This window comes from Ascaphus truei, chromosome 16 (genome assembly GCF_040206685.1).
Source record: "Ascaphus truei isolate aAscTru1 chromosome 16, aAscTru1.hap1, whole genome shotgun sequence".
Lineage (NCBI taxonomy): Eukaryota > Metazoa > Chordata > Amphibia > Anura > Ascaphidae > Ascaphus > Ascaphus truei.
In genome coordinates this window covers 38759522-38779758 of record NC_134498.1, presented here as the reverse complement: position 1 = coordinate 38779758, position 20237 = coordinate 38759522, and the positions used below count along the sequence as shown (strand labels likewise).

Genomic DNA, 20237 nt, shown 5'->3' with positions numbered 1-20237 from the left:
TTGTGCATTTTTAAAATGTCTCTTGGCTACAATTAATGCATCTATTTAAATTATATAGAAAGCAAGCAGCTACTACTTCAAAATGTTTGATAAATATCTATATATAAAGAATAGTTAAGCAGCAGACACCATCAGGAGGATAACAAATACTATCCATAATTGCAATAAGAGTCAGATCCCCACAATAGATCTAGAGCTAAATGCCGAGAAGGCCTTTGGCAGGGTGAATTGGCCATTTATGTTTTAAATCCTTAAAAAATATGGAATAGGCTCCCGCTTTACTGCCAATATTACTGTGCTTTACTCATCACTGACAGCGGTAGTGAAAGACTCAGGGTGCCTATCATAGCTATTCTTGGTTAATAATGAGACTTGTCAGGGTTATCCTATGTCACCATTACTATTTGCCCTAGTGATAGAGCCACTAGCATCTTCAATCAGGCTAAATAAGAATATCAAAACACAGAACCCCAGCAAGCTCTTTTTGGGAACCCCTGAGCCCCCACAAAATATACTGTATATATATGTGTAAAAATGGAGTGCTATTGAGCGTGGCATATGTATACAACAGACGACAGAGAAGCCCAATGCTACATCCAACATGACAGAAATACACAGTAAAATACTTATATATTCTCTTGAAATAGGGTCATTTAGTTTAACCCTTTGGCCATAGCGTTGTAAGCTTGCGAGCCACGACAAGGCAGACACCTGTTCGCAAGGAATAACACTATCAGATAAAATACGAATATACCTCTATTAGGATTAAAATTCTCATTTACCTCTATTAGGAGGGAAAAATACTTTCTCCCCCCTAATAGAGGGAAATGAGCATTGGGCTTCTCTGTCGTCTGTTGTATAAATAAGAATATCCCAAGCGTAAAGATAGGACAAAGGCAATACAAAGTCTCTCTGTTTGCAGACGATGTCCGGTTGTCCCTCACAAACCCGGAAACCTCTGTGCCAGAACTATTGAAATAAATAGAGGGCTTTGCTAAACTGACCCTCTTCAAAATAAACAATACCAAATCCAAGGCTCTTAGTCTAAACAAGCTAAGAAGAAAAAAGATTTTAAAATAAACTGGAAGGAGGCGAGTCTAAAATATCTTGGGGTTTACATTACAAAACAATATAAATATTTGTATGAACTGAACTACGCCCCTTTAATAATCGAAGAGGGCCGTAAAAAATGGGTGTACCGCAGTGGTGAATGGGAACTCGGGGTCCACGAGTTCCACGCTGGTAAGTGCTGCAGCAGCTGGTGGAGTCTCGAAATCAGACCCTTGGATGTGTCCCCCTCTCGTCACCGGTGGATGACGTCAGCGTAGTGAGAACCGTCCATGAAATGTTCTCTCCGATAGAAATCACACAGCTATGTGTGCGGCGGAGGCTGGCAGGTTTCAGCAGTTCTTAATCAGTGTGAAAGTCTGACTTCAGAGACACTAGCTGAATTTGTGCTTACTTTGCACAGATTCACATATCTACAGTATTAACTAATGTTAGGTTACTGATTTTTGCGCAGCAATTATTTTTGTGTGCGTATATCTATATATATCTATACTGTATATGAGTGCGCTTACAATGTATTTAAGGGTTAGGACATACTTTATATATTTGGTTGCACTGTATGCACCTGAATGCATAGAAATGGTCATCCATCCCCTCCCAATTTTGATTTCTGTATTTCCGTTCTCCCCTCCCCATTCTTATCTATACGTGATTTGAAAATCAATTAAAAAATAGTTTAAAAATAAAAGAATAGTAAAAAATTATTTAAAAAAGAGAATTATGTGATGAGGGTTAAATATAGTAATATCTACGATAGTCCCTCACAGTTTATTATTTAGGCGTGTGTGTGTGTGTATATTGTGTGTCCATTTTGTACGGCACTCCTAAAGGTTCAATACCACGGTGTCACTGACAAGTGTCCTGTGAATTAGAATGGGAGTCCAAAACACTTGGATACTTGCTCAAATAGTTATTTATTAAGTGATTAATGTTTTACACATGTTTAGTGAAGTTTCCGGTTTCATTAATGCGCAGATTCGGATCTCATTTCTGCAGGTCTTTAAAAACAAAATCCCTTGTTGCTTTCAGATCAATCAATGCCTTTTTAATCGTATACCTATGCATCCTGCTCTCCAAGGCCACCGTCTGCACGACATTGAAGTACGTATGGCAAAGCAATCCGGCAAATGATGAGCCGTGGTACAATGAGAAAACGCGCAAGGAAAGGGAGTCGTTCAAGGTACCTTTCCTTTTCAGTCTGATGATATGCAGTCTGTGCAAGGGTGTTGTAGTTATAGCCCAGGGGCCCGCGCTCTTGGGGGGCACACTCCCCCCCCACCCCCCCCTGTCGATGGCCCATCTGTCTCTCCAGATAGGCTTGGGCGGGTAGGACGAGAGCGGAGGATGCTGGCTGCAGTGTGTGGAGCTGATTACGGAACAGCTGGAGGGAGGAGGCGAGTAGGGCTTTCTTCCACCACAGCAGGTGGCGCTGCAGAGCACTCCATAGCTGCTCTATGCATCTCCCGGGTGTGTGTGTGTGTGTGTGTGTGTGTGTGTGTGTGTGTGTGTTGGTAAGTGTGTTTGTGTATGTTGGTTGGTGTGTGTGTGTGTGTGTGTATGTTGGTGTGTGTGTGTGTGTGTGTGTTGGTAAGTGTGTGTGTGTGTGTGTGTGTGTGTTGGTAAGTGTGTGTGTGTGTGTGTGTGTTGGTAAGTGTGTGTGTATTTGTAATGCATATGTGTGTTTCATGCATTATGTGCATGTTAATGTTATATATTTAGTGGTTTTTTTTTATATGTTGAATATAAATGTGTATTTGTATATGGTATGTGTGTGTTACACTAATGTTGCATGTTTGGTATGGGTGTATATGGTGTAGTGTTTGTGTGTATATATGGGAGGGGTGGGAGGAGAGAGGATGGGGGGAGGAGGGAGTAGAGATGATGATGATGAGAGGGGGGAGGAGGAGGGGTATAGATGATGAGGAGGGATGGGGAGATATGAGGGATGATGAGATCGAGCAGGTGAGCCCAATCTTTTTCTCCTGGGCCCCCCCTGCCGGCTGTCCCCCTCTCCCTTACCTTGGTTCCGGGCATCATGACGTCACGTTGCTATGGAGACATGTCTCCAGAAGCCGTCTGAACCAAGGTAAGGGAAGTTTACAGAGGCCTTTGCCTCTTCCCTGGCATTTCATTTAAGTGCAATAGTAGGGGCATTTACTTGGTTGCATTACTTGAATTGGACCGGGCCCCCCTCAGAGTAAGATGTGTTGTACCCCATATACTTACTGGCATCCTAGCTGGTTCTGCGCAAGTAGCAACTATACTACATTTCTAATGGGAACACATACCCTTCCCTACTGATTGAGGTGAATGCGTAGTTGGATTCGCCTCTAGAGCTCATCCGCTGACACCGGGGAGCCCTAAGCATATTGCCCGCTGTGGCATGTCTGTCTCTGCCAGGTGTCCGATCCGGAAGCATGGACCCCCCAACTCCCCCCCTCCGCAGCGCCATAGCGACAGATACTATCCCCAATGCACCAGATTTTTACTTGTGTATCCACGGCGCTGGGGTCAGTAAGTCTTTCTACAGCTGTATCTTTTTGTTGGTTCAAAAATAAAATGAAATGAACCTTCTTTGTACCATGGTTTTTTTTTAATACAGTAGGGCCCCGCTCATACGGCGGGTTCCAGGCCGCCGCCATAAAGCGGAAATCGCCATAAAGCAGGGCCCTACTGTACTGTATTGTACCTTTGAAAACAGAGATGCAGAGCTGTAAACCGACTGTTTCACTGACCAAGGAGTTGCGCACGCGCTAAAACTGTTGCTTAGTGACAGCCGGATACTTGGCTGCTGAGCACGTCATGCCGAAAATCGCCGGAAAAACGAAACAAGCGCCAAATCCAATGAATATGGGTATACATTGGCAAACACTGTATGAGCGGAACTCCGTAAAGCGGGGCCCTACTGTACACATTATCTCCCGAGCTATTTGTGCGTCTCTCCGCTTTTTCACCAGTGCCATTTTGTTTCTGGTTCAGATATTGAAGATTTTCACGGACTTCCTGTCCTTCATGGTTCTTTTCAACTTCATCATCCCGGTGTCCATGTACGTGACGGTGGAAATGCAGAAGTTCCTGGGGTCTTTCTTCATCTCGTGGGATAAGGAAATGTATGACGAAGAAATAAAAGAAGGGGCTTTGGTCAACACCTCCGACCTTAATGAAGAGCTTGGGCAGGTGAGCTGGCAAATGCAGAGCAAGATTGTGATACACTGGTAATAACGAGCATTCTTTTTAAGAAGCTATAATTCAGTTGTTCAGGCTAAATCTTATTGGCTGCTTCTCTACTCTAAGCCCGCCCATGGTTGCTATGGGGATCTAAACGTCGCGCATGGGCTATATAAGGGGGAGAGATGGTTCTGGAAGGTTCCAGGAGGACATTTGTTTAGTGGTTAACGCAGCGGTGTCACACTCAGTCCTCAAAGGCCACCAACAACTCTGTGCCCAGGACATACCTGAAAACGTGAGGTAACTCTCAATGTATTACTTCCTGGTAACACATTTTATAAATAAACAAGACTAGGTTTTACGGATATCGTTGCTTCAGCACAGGAGGCTCAATCAGTGGCACAGATAAAACCTAGCCTTGTTGGTGACCCTTGAGTACCGAATTTGATACCCCTGTGTTAAAGGCTTTTAAATCATCAAAACGCAGCTTATCCTTTCTAAACAGAAGCATGGGATGGCTTTTAGCATCTTTATCTAATGTCTTATGGTGATAAGACTGTCAGTCCTCGACATTAGAGGTGAGAAAATATGCAGCCCTCATCGGGGAAGCAGATATACGTAAGTGGCATGCTTAAGTTCAGCGGTCCTACAAAAATTAAATATATCATTTTTAATAGGAAGCCAATATGTAAAACAGTCACTTTATGGGTGATTTGTATCTTTCTAAGGAAACTGATTACACAAAATTTGTTTTTTATTGGTGTGCGTCCCTTTAAATTTCTTAGGCTGCGGCCCCGCTGGCGCTGAGCGCGCCGTGCTTGCCGCTTTTAGTTACACAAAGATCTATGTAAGTCCCCGCTCACACAGTGCGCGCGGGCGGGCACACACGCTCACTCAAGCTTGGCGCTTGAGTAAACAAAAAAAATGAACTTTGAAGCGCGCTCAATTTGCCTGCAATGTCCCCCGCGCACGCGCTTGAGAAATAGCTAGGACACCTGGCGCTCATGGTTGGAGAGCTGATGACATCACCGATCTCGAGCATGAGCGCGGCCAGCACCATCGGGGCTGCAGCCTGAAAGGTGTGAATTCTGCAATCGGGATATTACACCAACTCCCAAGAAGCTGGTTTTGACATTCAGTTCTTCTTTCAGGTGGAATATGTGTTTACAGATAAAACTGGGACCCTTACAGAAAACACTATGGAGTTTATCGAGTGTTGCATCGATGGACACAAATATAAAGACCCAGTAGATGGAGGATTAACTGTAACGGATGGTTCTGCTGGGTGTTTTGGAAAAGCCTCAAAGGTAACATCTCCTATATGTAAAAAATAAAAGTCCCCCTTGTGAGCACATTCACGTCTGACAGGTCTGCAGCCCTGCCTTTCCCCATTATCTCTTAGCATACAGTGCTTCCCCTGCAGCAAGGGATTCTGGGAAATGAGCACATGGAGTCCCCTTTTGCATCGAATCCATTTTAACTTCTGTAACATATGGCACACCTGTGAGCACGTGACCTGCACACGGGACAAGGGTTAATACTCTGCTTGCAAGCAGTCACTTTTCACCTCTGCAAATGTTCCTCAAATGGACAATATTTCCCCGAAAGGACATGGATTAATACACAGCTCACAATCTGTTCCACACTTCACCTTCTCAAAGGTGACCTCATATGGGTAATGTCTCCCCTACAGTAACTCCATCCCCATATACCATTCGTCACGTACGGCACACCTGTGAGCACGTCACTTAGATATGCAATCAGGGTTAATACACACAGGTACTCTAGCCAACTCGCCTTTAACCTGCGCAAGGTACCTCCGATGAGTTAATATTAACCCTTTAGTTAATTGCAATCATATCACACGAGATATGCTAATAAAAATAAGATGTAAAATTAATATATTTGCCAGGTCCCTGTTTTTTATAGAAAAGACTATGCACTTTAACCCACACAAATCCATTGTAGCAAAATGTGTCCGAAAATGTAAATACTCACTTCAGAGTGTGCAACAGTTCATTCAGAGCCCCAAAGCATCACTTATTAAATGTTTTATATATAATATAAATATATATACGTGTGTGTGTGTGTGTGTGTGTGTGTGTGTGTGTGTGTGTGTGTGTGTGTGTGTGTGTGTGTGTGTGTGTGTGTGTGTGTGTGTGTATATAGAAAGTTATTAGATTACAGAAAAAAGGATTACAAGAACATGCAATTCCAATATTACAATAAATGCAGAACAGGTTCTCAAAATAAAAAGGATATAACATAAAAGAAAACCCTATACATTACCAGATGTCATATGTTTTCTCCCATAGACGTCACTGGTACAGAATAGAAGATATCACATGTTTGGTCCAAACACTCCTCTGTTGAAATCTAAATTCCTAATACATTGCTATTACTTAAATACTTTCTTTTTCCCCATGTAAAATACATAAGCGCACCCCCCCCTGTCGTAAATCAGCTGTGAGATTGACAGTTTAATGATTTACAAACTACGTTTCAATTTAACTTCAAAATCTGAACGCCGTCATAACTTTCCTTAACTAATACTTAGACACACGTGAGTCACATCAATACATTCGGGCGGACGAGCATGATCGTAAAGTATAAATTGAGAAAAACCTCGCTCCAACCCGTAATGCAGAGACCGGTGTGCTACCTGGGAGATAGTGGATATGCAGAAATCTGTGTGCTACCTGGGAGATAGTGGATATGCAGAAATCTGTGTGCTACCTGGGAGATAGTGGATATGCAGAAATCTGTGTGCTACCTGGGAGATAGTGGCTGTGCAGAGATAGTGGCTGTACAGAGACTTGTGTGCTACCTGGGAGATAGTGGCTGTGCAGAGACTTGTGTGCTACCTGGGAGATAGTGGCTGTGCAGAGACCTGTGTGCTACCTGGGATATAGTGGCTGTGCAGAGACCTGTGTGCTACCTGGGAGATAGTGGCTGTGCAGAGATCTGTGTGCTACCTGGGATATAGTGGCTGTGCAGAGATCTGTGTGCTACCTGGGAGATAGTGGATATGCAGAGATCTGTGTGCTACCTGGGAGATAGTGGCTGTGCAGAGACCTGTGTGCTACCTGGGAGATAATGGCTGTGCAGAGACCTGTGTGCTACCTGGGAGATAGTGGCTGTGCAGAGACCTGTGTGCTACCTGGGAGATAGTGGCTGTGCAGAGACCTGTGTGCTACCTGGGAGATAGTGGCTGTGCAGAGATAGTGGATATGCAGAGATCTGTGTGCTACCTGGGATATAGTGGCTGTGCAGAGATAGTGGCTGTGCAGGGACCTGTGTGCTACCTGGGAGATAGTGGATATGCAGAAATCTGTGTGCTACCTGGGAGATAGTGGATATGCAGAGATCTGTGTGCTACCTGGGAGATAGTGGATATGCAGAGATCTGTGTGCTACCTGGGAGATAGTGGATATGCAGAAATCTGTGTGCTACCTGGGAAATAGTGGATATGCAGAAATCTGTGTGCTACCTGGGAGATAGTGGATATGCAGAGATCTGTGTGCTACCTGGGAGATAGTGGATATGCAGAAATCTGTGTGCTACCTGGGAGATAGTGGATATGCAGAGATCTGTGTGCTACCTGGGAGATAGTGGCTGTGCAGAGACCTGTGTGCTACCTGGGAGATAGTGGCTGTGCAGAGACCTGTGTGCTACCTGGGAGATAGTGGCTGTGCAGAGACCTGTGTGCTACCTGGGAGATAGTGGCTGTGCAAAGACCTGTGTGCTACCTGGGAGATAGTGGCTGTGCAGAGATAGTGGATATGCAGAGATCTGTGTGCTACCTGGGATATAGTGGCTGTGCAGAGATAGTGGCTGTGCAGGGACCTGTGTGCTACCTGGGAGATAGTGGATATGCAGAAATCTGTGTGCTACCTGGGAGATAGTGGCTGTGCAGAGATCTGTGTGCTACCTGGGAGATAGTGGATATGCAGAAATCTGTGTGCTACCTGGGAGATAGTGGCTGTGCAGAGATAGTGGCTGTGCAGAGACTTGTGTGCTACCTGGGAGATAGTGGCTGTGCAGAGACCTGTGTGCTACCTGGGATATAGTGGCTGTGCAGAGACCTGTGTGCTACCTGGGAGATAGTGGCTGTGCAGAGACCTGTGTGCTACCTGGGATATAGTGGCTGTGCAGAGATCTGTGTGCTACCTGGGAGATAGTGGATATGCAGAGATCTGTGTGCTACCTGGGAGATAGTGGCTGTGCAGAGACCGGTGTGCTACCTGGGAGATAGTGGCTGTGCAGAGACCTGTGTGCTACCTGGGAGATAGTGGATATGCAGAGATCTGTCTGCTACCTGGGAGATAGTGGCTGTGCAGAGATCTGTGTGCTACCTGGGAGATAGTGGCTGTGCAGAGACCTGTGTGCTACCTGGGAGATAGTGGCTGTGCAGAGACCTGTGTGCTACCTGGGAGATAGTGGCTGTGCAGAGACCTGTGTGCTACCTGGGAGATAGTGGCTGTGCAGAGACCTGTGTGCTACCTGGGAGATAGTGGCTGTGCAAAGACCTGTGTGCTACCTGGGAGATAGTGGCTGTGCAGAGATAGTGGATATGCAGAGATCTGTGTGCTACCTGGGATATAGTGGCTGTGCAGGGACCCGTGTGCTACCTGGGAGATAGTGGATATGCAGAAATCTGTGTGCTATCTGGGAGATAGTGGATATGCAGAGATCTGTGTGCTACCTGGGAGATAGTGGATATGCAGAGATCTGTGTGCTACCTGGGAGATAGTGGATATGCAGAAATCTGTGTGCTACCTGGGAGATAGTGGATATGCAGAAATCTGTGTGCTACCTGGGAGATAGTGGATATGCAGAGATCTGTGTGCTACCTGGGAGATAGTGGATATGCAGAAATCTGTGTGCTACCTGGGAGATAGTGGATATGCAGAAATCTGTGTGCTACCTGGGAGATAGTGGATATGCAGAAATCTGTGTGCTACCTGGGAGATAGTGGATATGCAGAAATCTGTGTGCTACCTGGGAGATAGTGGCTGTGCAGAGACCTGTGTGCTACCTGGGAGATAGTGGCTGTGCAGAGATCTGTGTGCTACCTGGGAGATAGTGGCTGTGCAGAGACCTGTGTGCTACCTGGGAGATAGTGGCTGTGTAGAGACCTGTGTGCTACCTGGGAGATAGTGGCTGTGCAGAGATCTGTGTGCTACCTGGGAGATAGTGGATATGCAGAGACCTGTGTGCTACCTGGGAGATAGTGGCTGTGCAGAGATCTGTGTGCTACCTGGGAGATAGTGGCTGTGCAGAGATCTGTGTGCTACCTGGGAGATAGTGGATATGCAGAGACCTGTGTGCTACCTGGGAGATAGTGGCTGTGCAGAGACTTGTGTGCTACCTGGGAGATAGTGGCTGTGCAGAGACCTGTGTGCTACCTGGGAGATAGTGACTGTGGAGAGACCTGTGTGCTACCTGGGATATAGTGGCTGTGCAGAGATCTGTGTGCTACCTGGGAGATAGTGGATATGCTATGCAGAGATCTGTGTGCTACCTGGGAGATAGTGGATGTGCAGAGACCTGTGTGCTACCTGGGAGATAGTGGCTGTGCAGAGATCTGTGTGCTACCTGGGAGATAGTGGCTGTGCAGAGATAGTGGCTGTGCAGAGACCTGTGTGCTACCTGGGAGATAGTGGCTGTGCAGAGACCTGTGTGCTACCTGGGAGATAGTGGCTGTGCAGAGATCTGTGTGCTACCTGGGAGATAGTGGATATGCAGAGACCTGTGTGCTACGTGGGAGATAGTGGCTGTGCAGAGATCTGTGTGCAACCTGGGAGATAGTGGCTGTGCAGAGATCTGTGTGTTACCTGGGAGATAGTGGCTGTGCAGAGACCTGTGTGCTACCTGGGAGATAGTGGCTGTGCAGAGACAGTGGATATGCAGACAGAAGTACACTGGGGTACAGAGAAGAAAGAAATTCTTTAGTTGGTGCACCATCGATATATACACCAATTGTATAGGAATGCTTCTAATAATGTTGCATGTTAAAGGAGCAATCCCACAATCAGCCAGTGAATTTCTTAGGGGCCTCTGATTGGGAGCAGCCGAATACAATCAAACCCCTCCCAACCAAGTTTAAGGCCGCGGGGACGTGACAGAGTGCGTGACGTCATGCGCGCCTGTACTTGAAGAGATCCATGGCCTGCAGGGGTGCGCGATGGGGTCCTAGGAGGGATTGCCCCTTTAAATGGAAGATGTATAGCAGTTTGGTATAGTTACTTCTCTTTTCTAGGACAGAGAAGAGCTGTTCCTACGCGCTTTGTGCTTGTGCCACACGGTACAAATCAAAGAGGAATATCAAGTTGACGGACGAATTTTGTCATCTGAAAATAAGTGTTCGTACATTTCATCTTCTCCTGACGAAATCGCTTTGATCTACGGTGCTCAGAAGTAAGTCTTCACTATTTTTATAACAATATACAACAACAAAAATCCCCACGCATGAACCCAAGACAGGTCTGCCACCCTGCCTTTCCCCATTATCTCTTGGTGTACTATGCTTCCTCTGCAGCCAGGGATTCTGGGTAGTGACATGCAACGAGCATTCCGCTATGTCTGCTTATAACAATATACAACTGTTACATTTCTATAAAATGAATATTTCTTGTTTATTCTTAGGGATTAGAGCTTTAATAGTCTGAGGAAACCACAACAGCTGGCAAAGATCAAATGAAAGTCTTCCTATTGTGTAGATCTTTCTTAACCCCTTGTCAGGTCAATGTAAGAATGGCATACAGATCAGTGATCTGGTATGTGTTCCAGGCCCCTGTGCCAGAACCTTTACACGGCAATGAAGCAGAAGCCGTTTACGGCATAATTGCAAACAAAGAGACCACAGAGACAGAGACGCATATAAAGGAGTACACCTACATATATAAACTCTTACGAGGAAGTCCAAAAGAAAGTGCTCTGCTTTTTTTTTTTTTGAATGGTCATAATACAATTGACTATTTCAGCCAGACACCAAATGTACTGCTAAAAAATGTAAGCATAATATTAGTAACAAAGTTCTTTCCTGACAATCGTTGGTGAAATGGAACAGCCTAAGAAATGGAGGCACAGATACCTCCCGTTCTGTTTTCCGATTGCATCTACCGGCAGTGATTTCAAAAAGCCTTTTCCTTCCGTGTGTGGGAATCCGTAGTGCAGCACTCAGGAATTTCTTGGCTCTGATTGTTCATTTTTTTTTTCTCTCTCCACGGTATTCATTTTTTTTTCAGTTCACATGAGGAGAAAAATCTCTGGCTTGTTCCTGCCAAATAGTGATTTCATTTGAATGCAGCAGTTCCACCTACTGGCCACATCCAGTCAAGTTGTCTTTAAAGCTGCAGACCAAGCAATAACCTAAATGTGTGTTATTTTTAAATAAATCAGTTCTATATATAAGAAAGTAAACAATGCTTAATTACATTTTTAATTGCATTATAATGTAACAAGCATTTTTTGTTTCTATAGCAACCATTTACAAAGTCACATCCCCTTCCTCTTCTGAAACGGACTCTGACACACTCCTTTTTGAGCCCTGCCCTCTTTCTAGCAGTGCACCAATTGACAGAATACTCCTCTGCAGCTATTTAGTGCACCCCTGAGCCGAATCTTCGTCGATCGGCAACTTAACTAATTATTTAGCATTATGTGGATTGTATTGATGCACGTATTAAAGGGGAGGGGGGAAGAAACGACTGCTTGGACTGCTGCTTTAAAGGACCTGACGTTTATTTATTTATTTATAAAATTAGTTACCAGGAAGTAATACATTTAGAGGTACCTCTTGTTTTCAAGTATGTCCTGGGCACAGAGTTATGACAAATACATGGTTACATTAAATGAACAGAGGTTATATATTATGTTTACAAAGCTTTAATGGACAGTTAGAGATAATATGATTATGAGCGTATGTAACAGTTGCAGACCAGATTAAAATGTGAGAGCTGAAGTCTTGAAATTACTTATACTGGAGGCGGTTTTGAGAGTCTGGTAGGTTGTTCCTGTCGTGAGGTGCACGGTAACAGAAGGGGAGCAGCTGGACCTTATTACTATTACTGTCCAAGCTAAATTGGTAGAAATATTGTTCTGGAGATGCAACCGTCCTACTTCTCCTCAAACTTCCCCACAAATAGTACATTTTAGGGCAAACCGAATACCACCAGTGTACAATTCCGGTGCCTACTATTTCCATGGGTTTTACCTCTTGGTTTTGTTTGGCAATTCTCATGACCTCATACACCATGGTCATGTTTGCTTGGCCCCACTTGACACACGTATGTGGCATAAGCTTCTGTATTGACTAACTGGCACAGAGAGAGTCAGCTGTTAACTGTGGGGTACAGTATCAGTGCTTTCTGTTCACAGAGAGGGCTGGCAGTCACGGGTGTAGTGTTTAGTAATGGAAGGAACTCGCCAATGTACATGAGCATGAAACGGACATGTAGGCCTTGGTATGACTCACATTTTGTTACTTATTACACATTATTTTCTTCTATTAAATGAGTTTATTCCCGAGGGCCTTCTTATTTTCTTAGATCGAAGGGGGGATCTTGAGCTGCAACCCCCTGCCCGGGAGCTGCAGCGTTTGCCCCCCTCTGCAAAGATGGCGTCAAATGACGGTGCGGGTCTGGTGATGTCACGTGACCCTGCCGCTTAATTTGACGCGCATTACCATGGCGACGTGTGACATCATATGACCCCCGCCGCGTCGCCGAAGACACAGCAGAGTGCAGGTAAGTCAGTTACAGAGGCCTCACGCCTCCCCCGGCATTTAATTTAAATGCCGTGGGGAAGAGCGCGGAGCCCCTGTAACTGCCCGCGCCCCCCCAGTTTGCGTACCGCGGGCTTAGACTATAGTTTTTGAGCTTTCTACAAAGTGTTTTATTGCACACATTAATTTGCCTTTTGTTCTCGTTTGTTCAACAGGTACGGCTTCACATACATGGGAATTGAAAATGATTACATGAAGATTCAAAATCAAAGGAATGAAATTGAAAAGTAGGTATAAAACAAGTCAAATAATGTTTCAATGATCTAAGCCAGGGGTCTCAAACTCGGTCCCCCAGGGGCAACAACAGGTCAGATTTTATGGATATCCCTGCTTGAGCCACCTGTGCTGAAGCAGGGATATCCATAAAAACTGGCCTATTTGTGGACCTTGGGGGCTGGGTTTGAGACCCATTATCTAAGCTATGAGACAGAACCTGCATTTCCTTTTTCTATGCATTAGAAGTACTTCTCTATTGGGATTCAAGGCGATGAATCTAGATTTAGAATTTTTACAAGAAACAAAAGTTATATATAATTTTTTTTCCTCCTGCGGCATCTTCGTTTCATAGCTTAGCTGGGTTACTCCAGTGTTAACAGAGGGCTCTCAGACAGAAGCGAGGGGGAAGATATGTGCAACATAGGGCAGTGTCCTATACGGAGTTCATGTTAAAACGGATATTTGACATTTTAATGATTAAAAAATAAAGTTAATTTAGCAGTTTGCTTTTTTCTATTTTTATCCCATGACATCTGATTCCTTTGTGGATGTGTTCCTGGCTTCACGTTGGGGTGCATTGAATAACTTCTTTTCTTTTTTACAACCTCTTTCCTTCCCCTAACCTTTAGTTTTATTCTTTACACTGAAATTCTGGCCCTTTTTCCGCTACAGGTACGAACTTCTTCATGTTCTGCAGTTCGATCCAGTGCGACGGCGTATGAGTGTCATCGTAAGAACCAGCACAGGTATTGTGGAGTATTTACAGTGACTAAACAAACAGTACATACGGCATGCTCCACGTTCTGCCCCCTGCCATTGTTTGGTAATTGTTCTTCCAGATTATTATACTTTAGCTGCATTTTGACATCAAAGTCTGTTGACTCGGCAATGTAACAACATAATGGCATTGAGGAGGGAACTATTGAGGGCAAGTGGTATTTCTTACAATAATGTATCACAAGCCTTTGTGTCTATTGAATTGATGTTTAGCATGAAAGTTTAGCTACGAAGCAAACGGATATGTTGTGGTGTTCGAGTAGTACAAAGGGGCTGAGGGTATGTGCCGATCTGGACGTCAGGTTGTTTTTAGGCAGAAATTCCGCATTGACTTCAATAGAGAATTTCATTAGAAAATAGCTCAATCTTCAGATTATATAGAATAAGCCTCAAAGTTGCAGCGTGTCTGTGAAAGGAAGACGTGCCCACGTTGAGAGGTGGCACAGTCATTTGAGTTCAATGTTGTGGTGGGACTCTGCTTAGCTCCCTTATGAGAGAGGAACATCCCCATCTCAGCCCACCTTGTTATTTTACTGTGTACAGATAATCAGATTAATACTGAAAAGCGCTAAATATGTTTGGCTGAATTTACTGCAAAGTTCCCTACACCAGGGGTGCTCCGCACCAGTCCTCAATGCCCTCTCCTCCACCCCCAACAGGTCAGGTTTTCAGGATATCCCTGCTTCAGCACAGGTGGTTAAATTAGTCCCAGCTTCAGCACAGGTGACTCACTATTTGATTGAGCCACCTGTGCTGAAGCAGGAATGTCCTGAAAACCTGATCTGTTGGGAGTCTTAAGGACTAGAGTTAACAACCCCTGCTCTAGTGTTGGCAAGGATGGTCTTTTAAATAATGTCCAGAGATGGGATTTTATTGTTCATACAGGGACACAGCGCAGTTACAGTTGTATTAAACCTGACCATTATCAAATAAAATAACCATTCACATTTACCGTCTTGACAGTGGCTAATGTTGGAACTTTACATACAATAATGATTCCCCTTTAAAACACACCCGACAGAAAACAGAGCTGTTTCCCGATAGTGAGTGCATGAAATAAGTGCTCTATTGAGTTTTATCTTCAGTTTGCAAAGCTTCATGTTAAACGGGCTGCCAATCCATTGACGTTGAACATCATTTCTTTAACTCTGCGAGATTGCAAAGCAACACCACCCTCCCATATAAATACATCCTACATTGCCAGGCGTCCTTCTTCCAGTAGATGGTACACTGTGTTTGTCTCGGGCAAGCAAGAGGTGGTGATCTTGATCTCTGCACCAGTCTGTATATATTTATTTGTTTTTCCTATTCATATTTATTCTTTGTTTTATGAATCTGATCCCATTCATAAGCTTGAGCATTTGAACATAAATTATTTTTGGTGGTTATTTTTCTGTCTTCTTTTAAGATTGAGCATATTCATATTTTCTCCCCCCACCCCCGCCCCAGCTCTATTAACTTATTTTGAAAGTTGTACAAGTCTTTTAGTTCCATTTAATATAGAAAGACTTCCATACACGATTTTAATAGCCTTTATCACTATAAAGGGGTTAATAGATGCTTGTTATTATTATTATTTAAGGAACATAAAGCCCTCTCCATATTTAGTAATGTTTATAGAACTTGTTTCTTATTAAGTGGCATGTTTACATCTGAACACATTCCGGTTTCCTTGTAATCTCTTGTTTCAGGAAAAACTTTCCTCTTCTGCAAAGGAGCCGACTCATCTATTTTTGACCGAGTGGCCCAAGACGAAGTGGAAAGAATTAAGGTGCACGTTGAGCAAAATGCACTGGTACGTCCAAATCTGTCCTCCATATCAAAGGAGTTTAACGTGCCCGCTCGTTAAAGGGAGGGGTGAAAGGGTTAATAGTTCTTGTGCAAATTCGCACATCTTGCTGTGTGTTCCATATGAACGTATTTCGACTTACATAATTTTCATGAACAAGGTACCAACACCCTATATCCCCAGAAAAACGGTAGTTCTGCTCCCAGGGCAGACAAGGATATTGGGTATGAGCGCCAAACAGAATGAACAATGCAGAACGAAGAAGCGGAGGTGGTGGGATCTGGTGGGGTATAGCTGTGCTAGTACTATTCATTGTGCTGTATAAAGTAAATGCCTTGCTGTGTTTGTCATACTGTAGAAACAGTATGGTTTCCTCATTCCCCCGACCAATCTAGTCTTTAGAATGAGCTGTAGGGCCAGCATCAAACGAAAGCTTTATAGGTGTGTAATTTCTTTTCTTTGAAGCTACATTTGGCTTTACATTGTATCCCAGAAAGCCCATATGGGTTTCATTACCTTAAAGCTGCAGTCTAAACAATATCCTATGTGTATTTTTTTTTTTTTATATATATATAATAAATCAGTCCTGTACTATGAGAAAATACTTGTAGCCTTTTTTGTTAAACAACTCTGTGTGACATTTTTAATGTATTATAATGTAACAAGCATGTTACTTTCTCTAACAACCATTTACAAAGTCACATCCCCTTCCTCTTCTGAAACAGGCTCTGGCACACCGTTTTTTGAACCCTGCCCCCTCTCTAGCAGTGCACCAATTGTAACGAGGTACTGCCTGGTCACATGATCTTCCCCCCAGAACTTTACATCTTTGGTCCTCTTCTACTGCACGGACAGCCATTTAGTGAACCGCTGAGTGATCGGCAACTTGGCTAATTACTTATCATTGTGTGGATTCTATTGATGCACATATTAAAGGGTGGGGGGGGGGGGGAATTAAATTAAATAAAACGTCACCCTGGACTGCTGCTTTAACAGGTTGTTGAAACGCAATACTCTTTTGCCCGTGAGATATTTAGTCATCAGTACATGGGTTTGGTGTAACTTTGGCGGGATGACTTTTAAAATGTATTTTATTTTTTGCTTCAAGGATGGGTATCGAACTCTCTGTGTGGCCTTTAAAGAACTAAGCAACAATGAGTATGATAAAATTAATCAAAAACTGAACGAGGCGAAAATGGCTCTACAGGAAAGAGAAGAAAAGATGGCCCAAGTTTTTGATGACATAGAAAATGATATGCACTTAATAGGAGCTACTGCTGTGGAAGACAGGTATTTATATTGTAACAAAAGATCTAAGAGATTTAAATGAATAATACAACCTGTGCTAAGACCCCGTGTTTATATCTGACAATGAATTACTTTATTGTATCAAGTAGGTTTGCCAGGTGTCCAGTATTGAACTGGACTGTCCTGTATTTGGACACTGTCCAGTAAAAAAATGAGAGGTACAGTAATATTATTTGTTTTACTCTGTGCCCAGGACATACTTGAAAACGAGAGGTAACTCTCAATGTATTACTTCCTGGTAAAATATTTTATAAATAAATAAATACTGGACATGTGTGTGTAGAACGGTATTACCTCTCTAGACATAGTGACTTGACTGGTTTGTTGGGCTGTGGGATTTCCCTGAGCAGGGAAAGATCAGGGCTGTTGCTAGGGGGCTGGGAAGCTTCCTCCATCCTGATTGGCTGCATTACCCAGCAGCAGCCAATCAGGAAGTGGTGTCAGGGGCCAAGAAGAGGAGGAAACAGCATGGAGCGGTGTGTTTGTGTGTGTCTCGAGCATGTCGCTCCTTTCAGCATTGTGTCCCAGTTTTTTTGCAGAAGCCACCTGGCAACCCTAATTGTATGTACTAAGATGGGCTGTAAAATGTACACGAATCCCTTTGTTAGAGTGAACTGCAAGCCTTTGGCAAAGTAACATATAGAATTACAGCTCGTGTATATGTTTATGCAGCATTTTGTATATCATTTTCTATAAAACATGCCAAAGGCCAATAAATTATATTTCGCGTTCACTTTTTCAGAAGCCTATTTTCTATCATCCTTGAATCTATATGTAAAGGAAATCTTTGCTCAAAATGTTACAGTATGTGCCTATGTGTAAACCTACACTTCAAGAACCCAGCGCAGTACGTGTATACGGAGACAAGGACTTGATGCATATCTGAATGAAGAGGACACAGATTAAATAATGTTATTGTCCAAGTTCCTCTTTCTAAAGGAGACGAATATATATATTTTTTTTGTTTGAATGTACTTGCTACTTCCTGTTTATTGTTCAGACCTTGATCCTTTTTGTCAGGTTTCTTATTTATTGGGACACTTTATTTATTTTTTATTTATTTATAAAAATGTTTTACCAGGAAGTAATACATTGAGAGATACCTCTCGTTTTCAGCTATGTCCTGGGCACAGAGTTATAAAAAAATACATGTTTACACTTAGCACTACTAGGTAATGCTACAGCAGGGGTAGCCAACTGCTGTCCTCAAAGACTGAGCCACCTGTGCTGAAGCAGGGATATCCTGAAACCCTGACCTGTTGGTTGCCCTTGAGGACTGGAGTTGGCCACCCCTGGATTACAGTATACTGTGCGCCACTAAACCATGAATATGAACCTTGACGGTTTGTGTTTGGTCTTTGCTGCCAGGCTCCAGGAGCAGGCCGCGGAAACGATTGAAGCCCTCCACGCAGCGGGAATGAAGGTTTGGGTGTTAACCGGAGACAAGCTGGAGACCGCCAAGTCCACTTGCTATGCATGCAGGCTCTTCCAGAACACCACAGAGCTGCTGGAACTCACCATGAAAATGCTGGAAGAGCATGAAAGGAAAGAAGATCGTTTACAAGAACTGCTTCTGGAATATTACCGAAAGCTGGTTCAAGAGGTCCCCAAAATGAAAGGGAGCATGAAGAGGTAATGTCTATCTGTGGCAGGAAAGAAACCACCCTTATGTAAAGCAATGTGTACCGGTGCATCGTGTTTTATACACCATTAACACATCCAGTGAGAGACGAAAGCTGTAAGGACCAGTCTGCTACCGTTCTCCGATACTTCAAACCACATTTGAGTAGTGAAAAGATCGTACAAATGGATACAAAAAAATACAATCTCATTTTAACTTTAGCCATGTGAAACCAGCTTAATGTCAGTGTTCACTTCTTTAGACCTGAGACCAGAAATGGTAATATCGTGCAAAATATATCTTCATGCCCCTGCCAGCTGGAAAACTACAAAAGTATGTACAGTGTAGAGACTTTCCAAGTAAGATAAGGAGATGTCAGTGTCTGAATCGGTATGGATTTCTGAGATCAATGGGGCAGTTACAGCTCTGACGGGTGTATGCCGGCTGTTTGAATTGCAAATAAATTGTTACTTTAAAGCAGCAATCCCTCCTAAATAACAACCCTTTATTTTTACTGGATTGCAATTGGGGGGTTTGGGTGGGGGGGGGGGGGGGAGATTGGGGTTGAGCTGAGCTGAACGGTGTTCCTTTTTAGCTCCAGGTACCCTGGTTCATGGGATATTTGCCGGTATAACTTCCGGGTTTTTGAAGGGGATTTAAATGGCTGTCCAGTAGGAAACTGCAACCGATGACGATGGCGGCTTTCTGTTGGCCACAGATTTGGCAGCCACTTTCTTTCCTTTGGAGGGACATTTAAACATGGTACAGTAACTGCACCAGTAAGGTTGCGTCCAGGGCGTGCTCAGTGCGATCAAACACATTGCGACAGTGTTTGTCCTGAGTGCGTGCACGCCCGTGACCTCTCCGCGCTCAGCTGCTGGCCGAGTCAAATTCTTTTCAATTTGTCGCACTTGCCTTGGCCACTTGCGCTGTTCCGCCAATGTGGGCGATCGCTCCCGTTGAGTCAGGGGCACGCCCCCTTGCGCGTGCATCTACACCGGTCACTAATCACCCCTGCTTGCACGGCGCTCAAGCGAGAGAGCGCGCTCAGCCTGGACGAGGCTCAAGAATCTCAGTAACTTGGGGGGAGCTGAAAATAGAGCCGATCAGCTCTGAGTGACCCGCCGGTTTCCATCCTGTAAACAAAATGATGTAGTGTGGATTGCTGTTTTTAAGCTTTCATTTTTTTTCTCTTCATTTTACATTTAAAAAGGGAACACTGCTGCTAATTATACAACTGGATATTGAAATGCATGATCATTTTTCAGTCACTTCATTTAACGTGGAGGTCAATCAAAATCATTCCACATGTCATGCAGTATGTTGCTATGCTTAGAACATTTGATTGGAACATGTGTTTTTGCTCAAAACGTAGGAAGCCAAGACATATCAGACCCTTTTATTTGTAGGATCGGTTGCAATTTCAGTCAAGCATTGGTTTTTCCATTATGTTGGTTGGAACTCACAATATTTCCTTGATGATCATACTTAAGAGTATTGCT

The 20237-nt window shown here is 43.9% G+C and overlaps 1 protein-coding gene across 7 annotated transcripts in view; it reads left to right on the top strand.

Moving 5' to 3' along the window:
• The window catches only part of ATP11C (ATPase phospholipid transporting 11C (ATP11C blood group)), a 114427-nt gene that overhangs the window by 72494 nt on the left and 21696 nt on the right, over window positions 1–20237 (top strand). For all 7 annotated transcript variants that reach the window (XM_075573254.1, XM_075573253.1, XM_075573250.1 and 4 more), the window contains exons 11-19: window positions 2098–2248; window positions 4048–4245; window positions 5388–5543; window positions 10499–10656; window positions 13180–13251; window positions 13913–13986; window positions 15709–15812; window positions 16915–17096; window positions 18483–18746. In XM_075573254.1, the coding sequence (XP_075429369.1) occupies window positions 2098–2248; window positions 4048–4245; window positions 5388–5543; window positions 10499–10656; window positions 13180–13251; window positions 13913–13986; window positions 15709–15812; window positions 16915–17096; window positions 18483–18746 (1359 nt within the window). The remainder of the gene's footprint in view (window positions 1–2097; window positions 2249–4047; window positions 4246–5387; window positions 5544–10498; window positions 10657–13179; window positions 13252–13912; window positions 13987–15708; window positions 15813–16914; window positions 17097–18482; window positions 18747–20237) is intronic.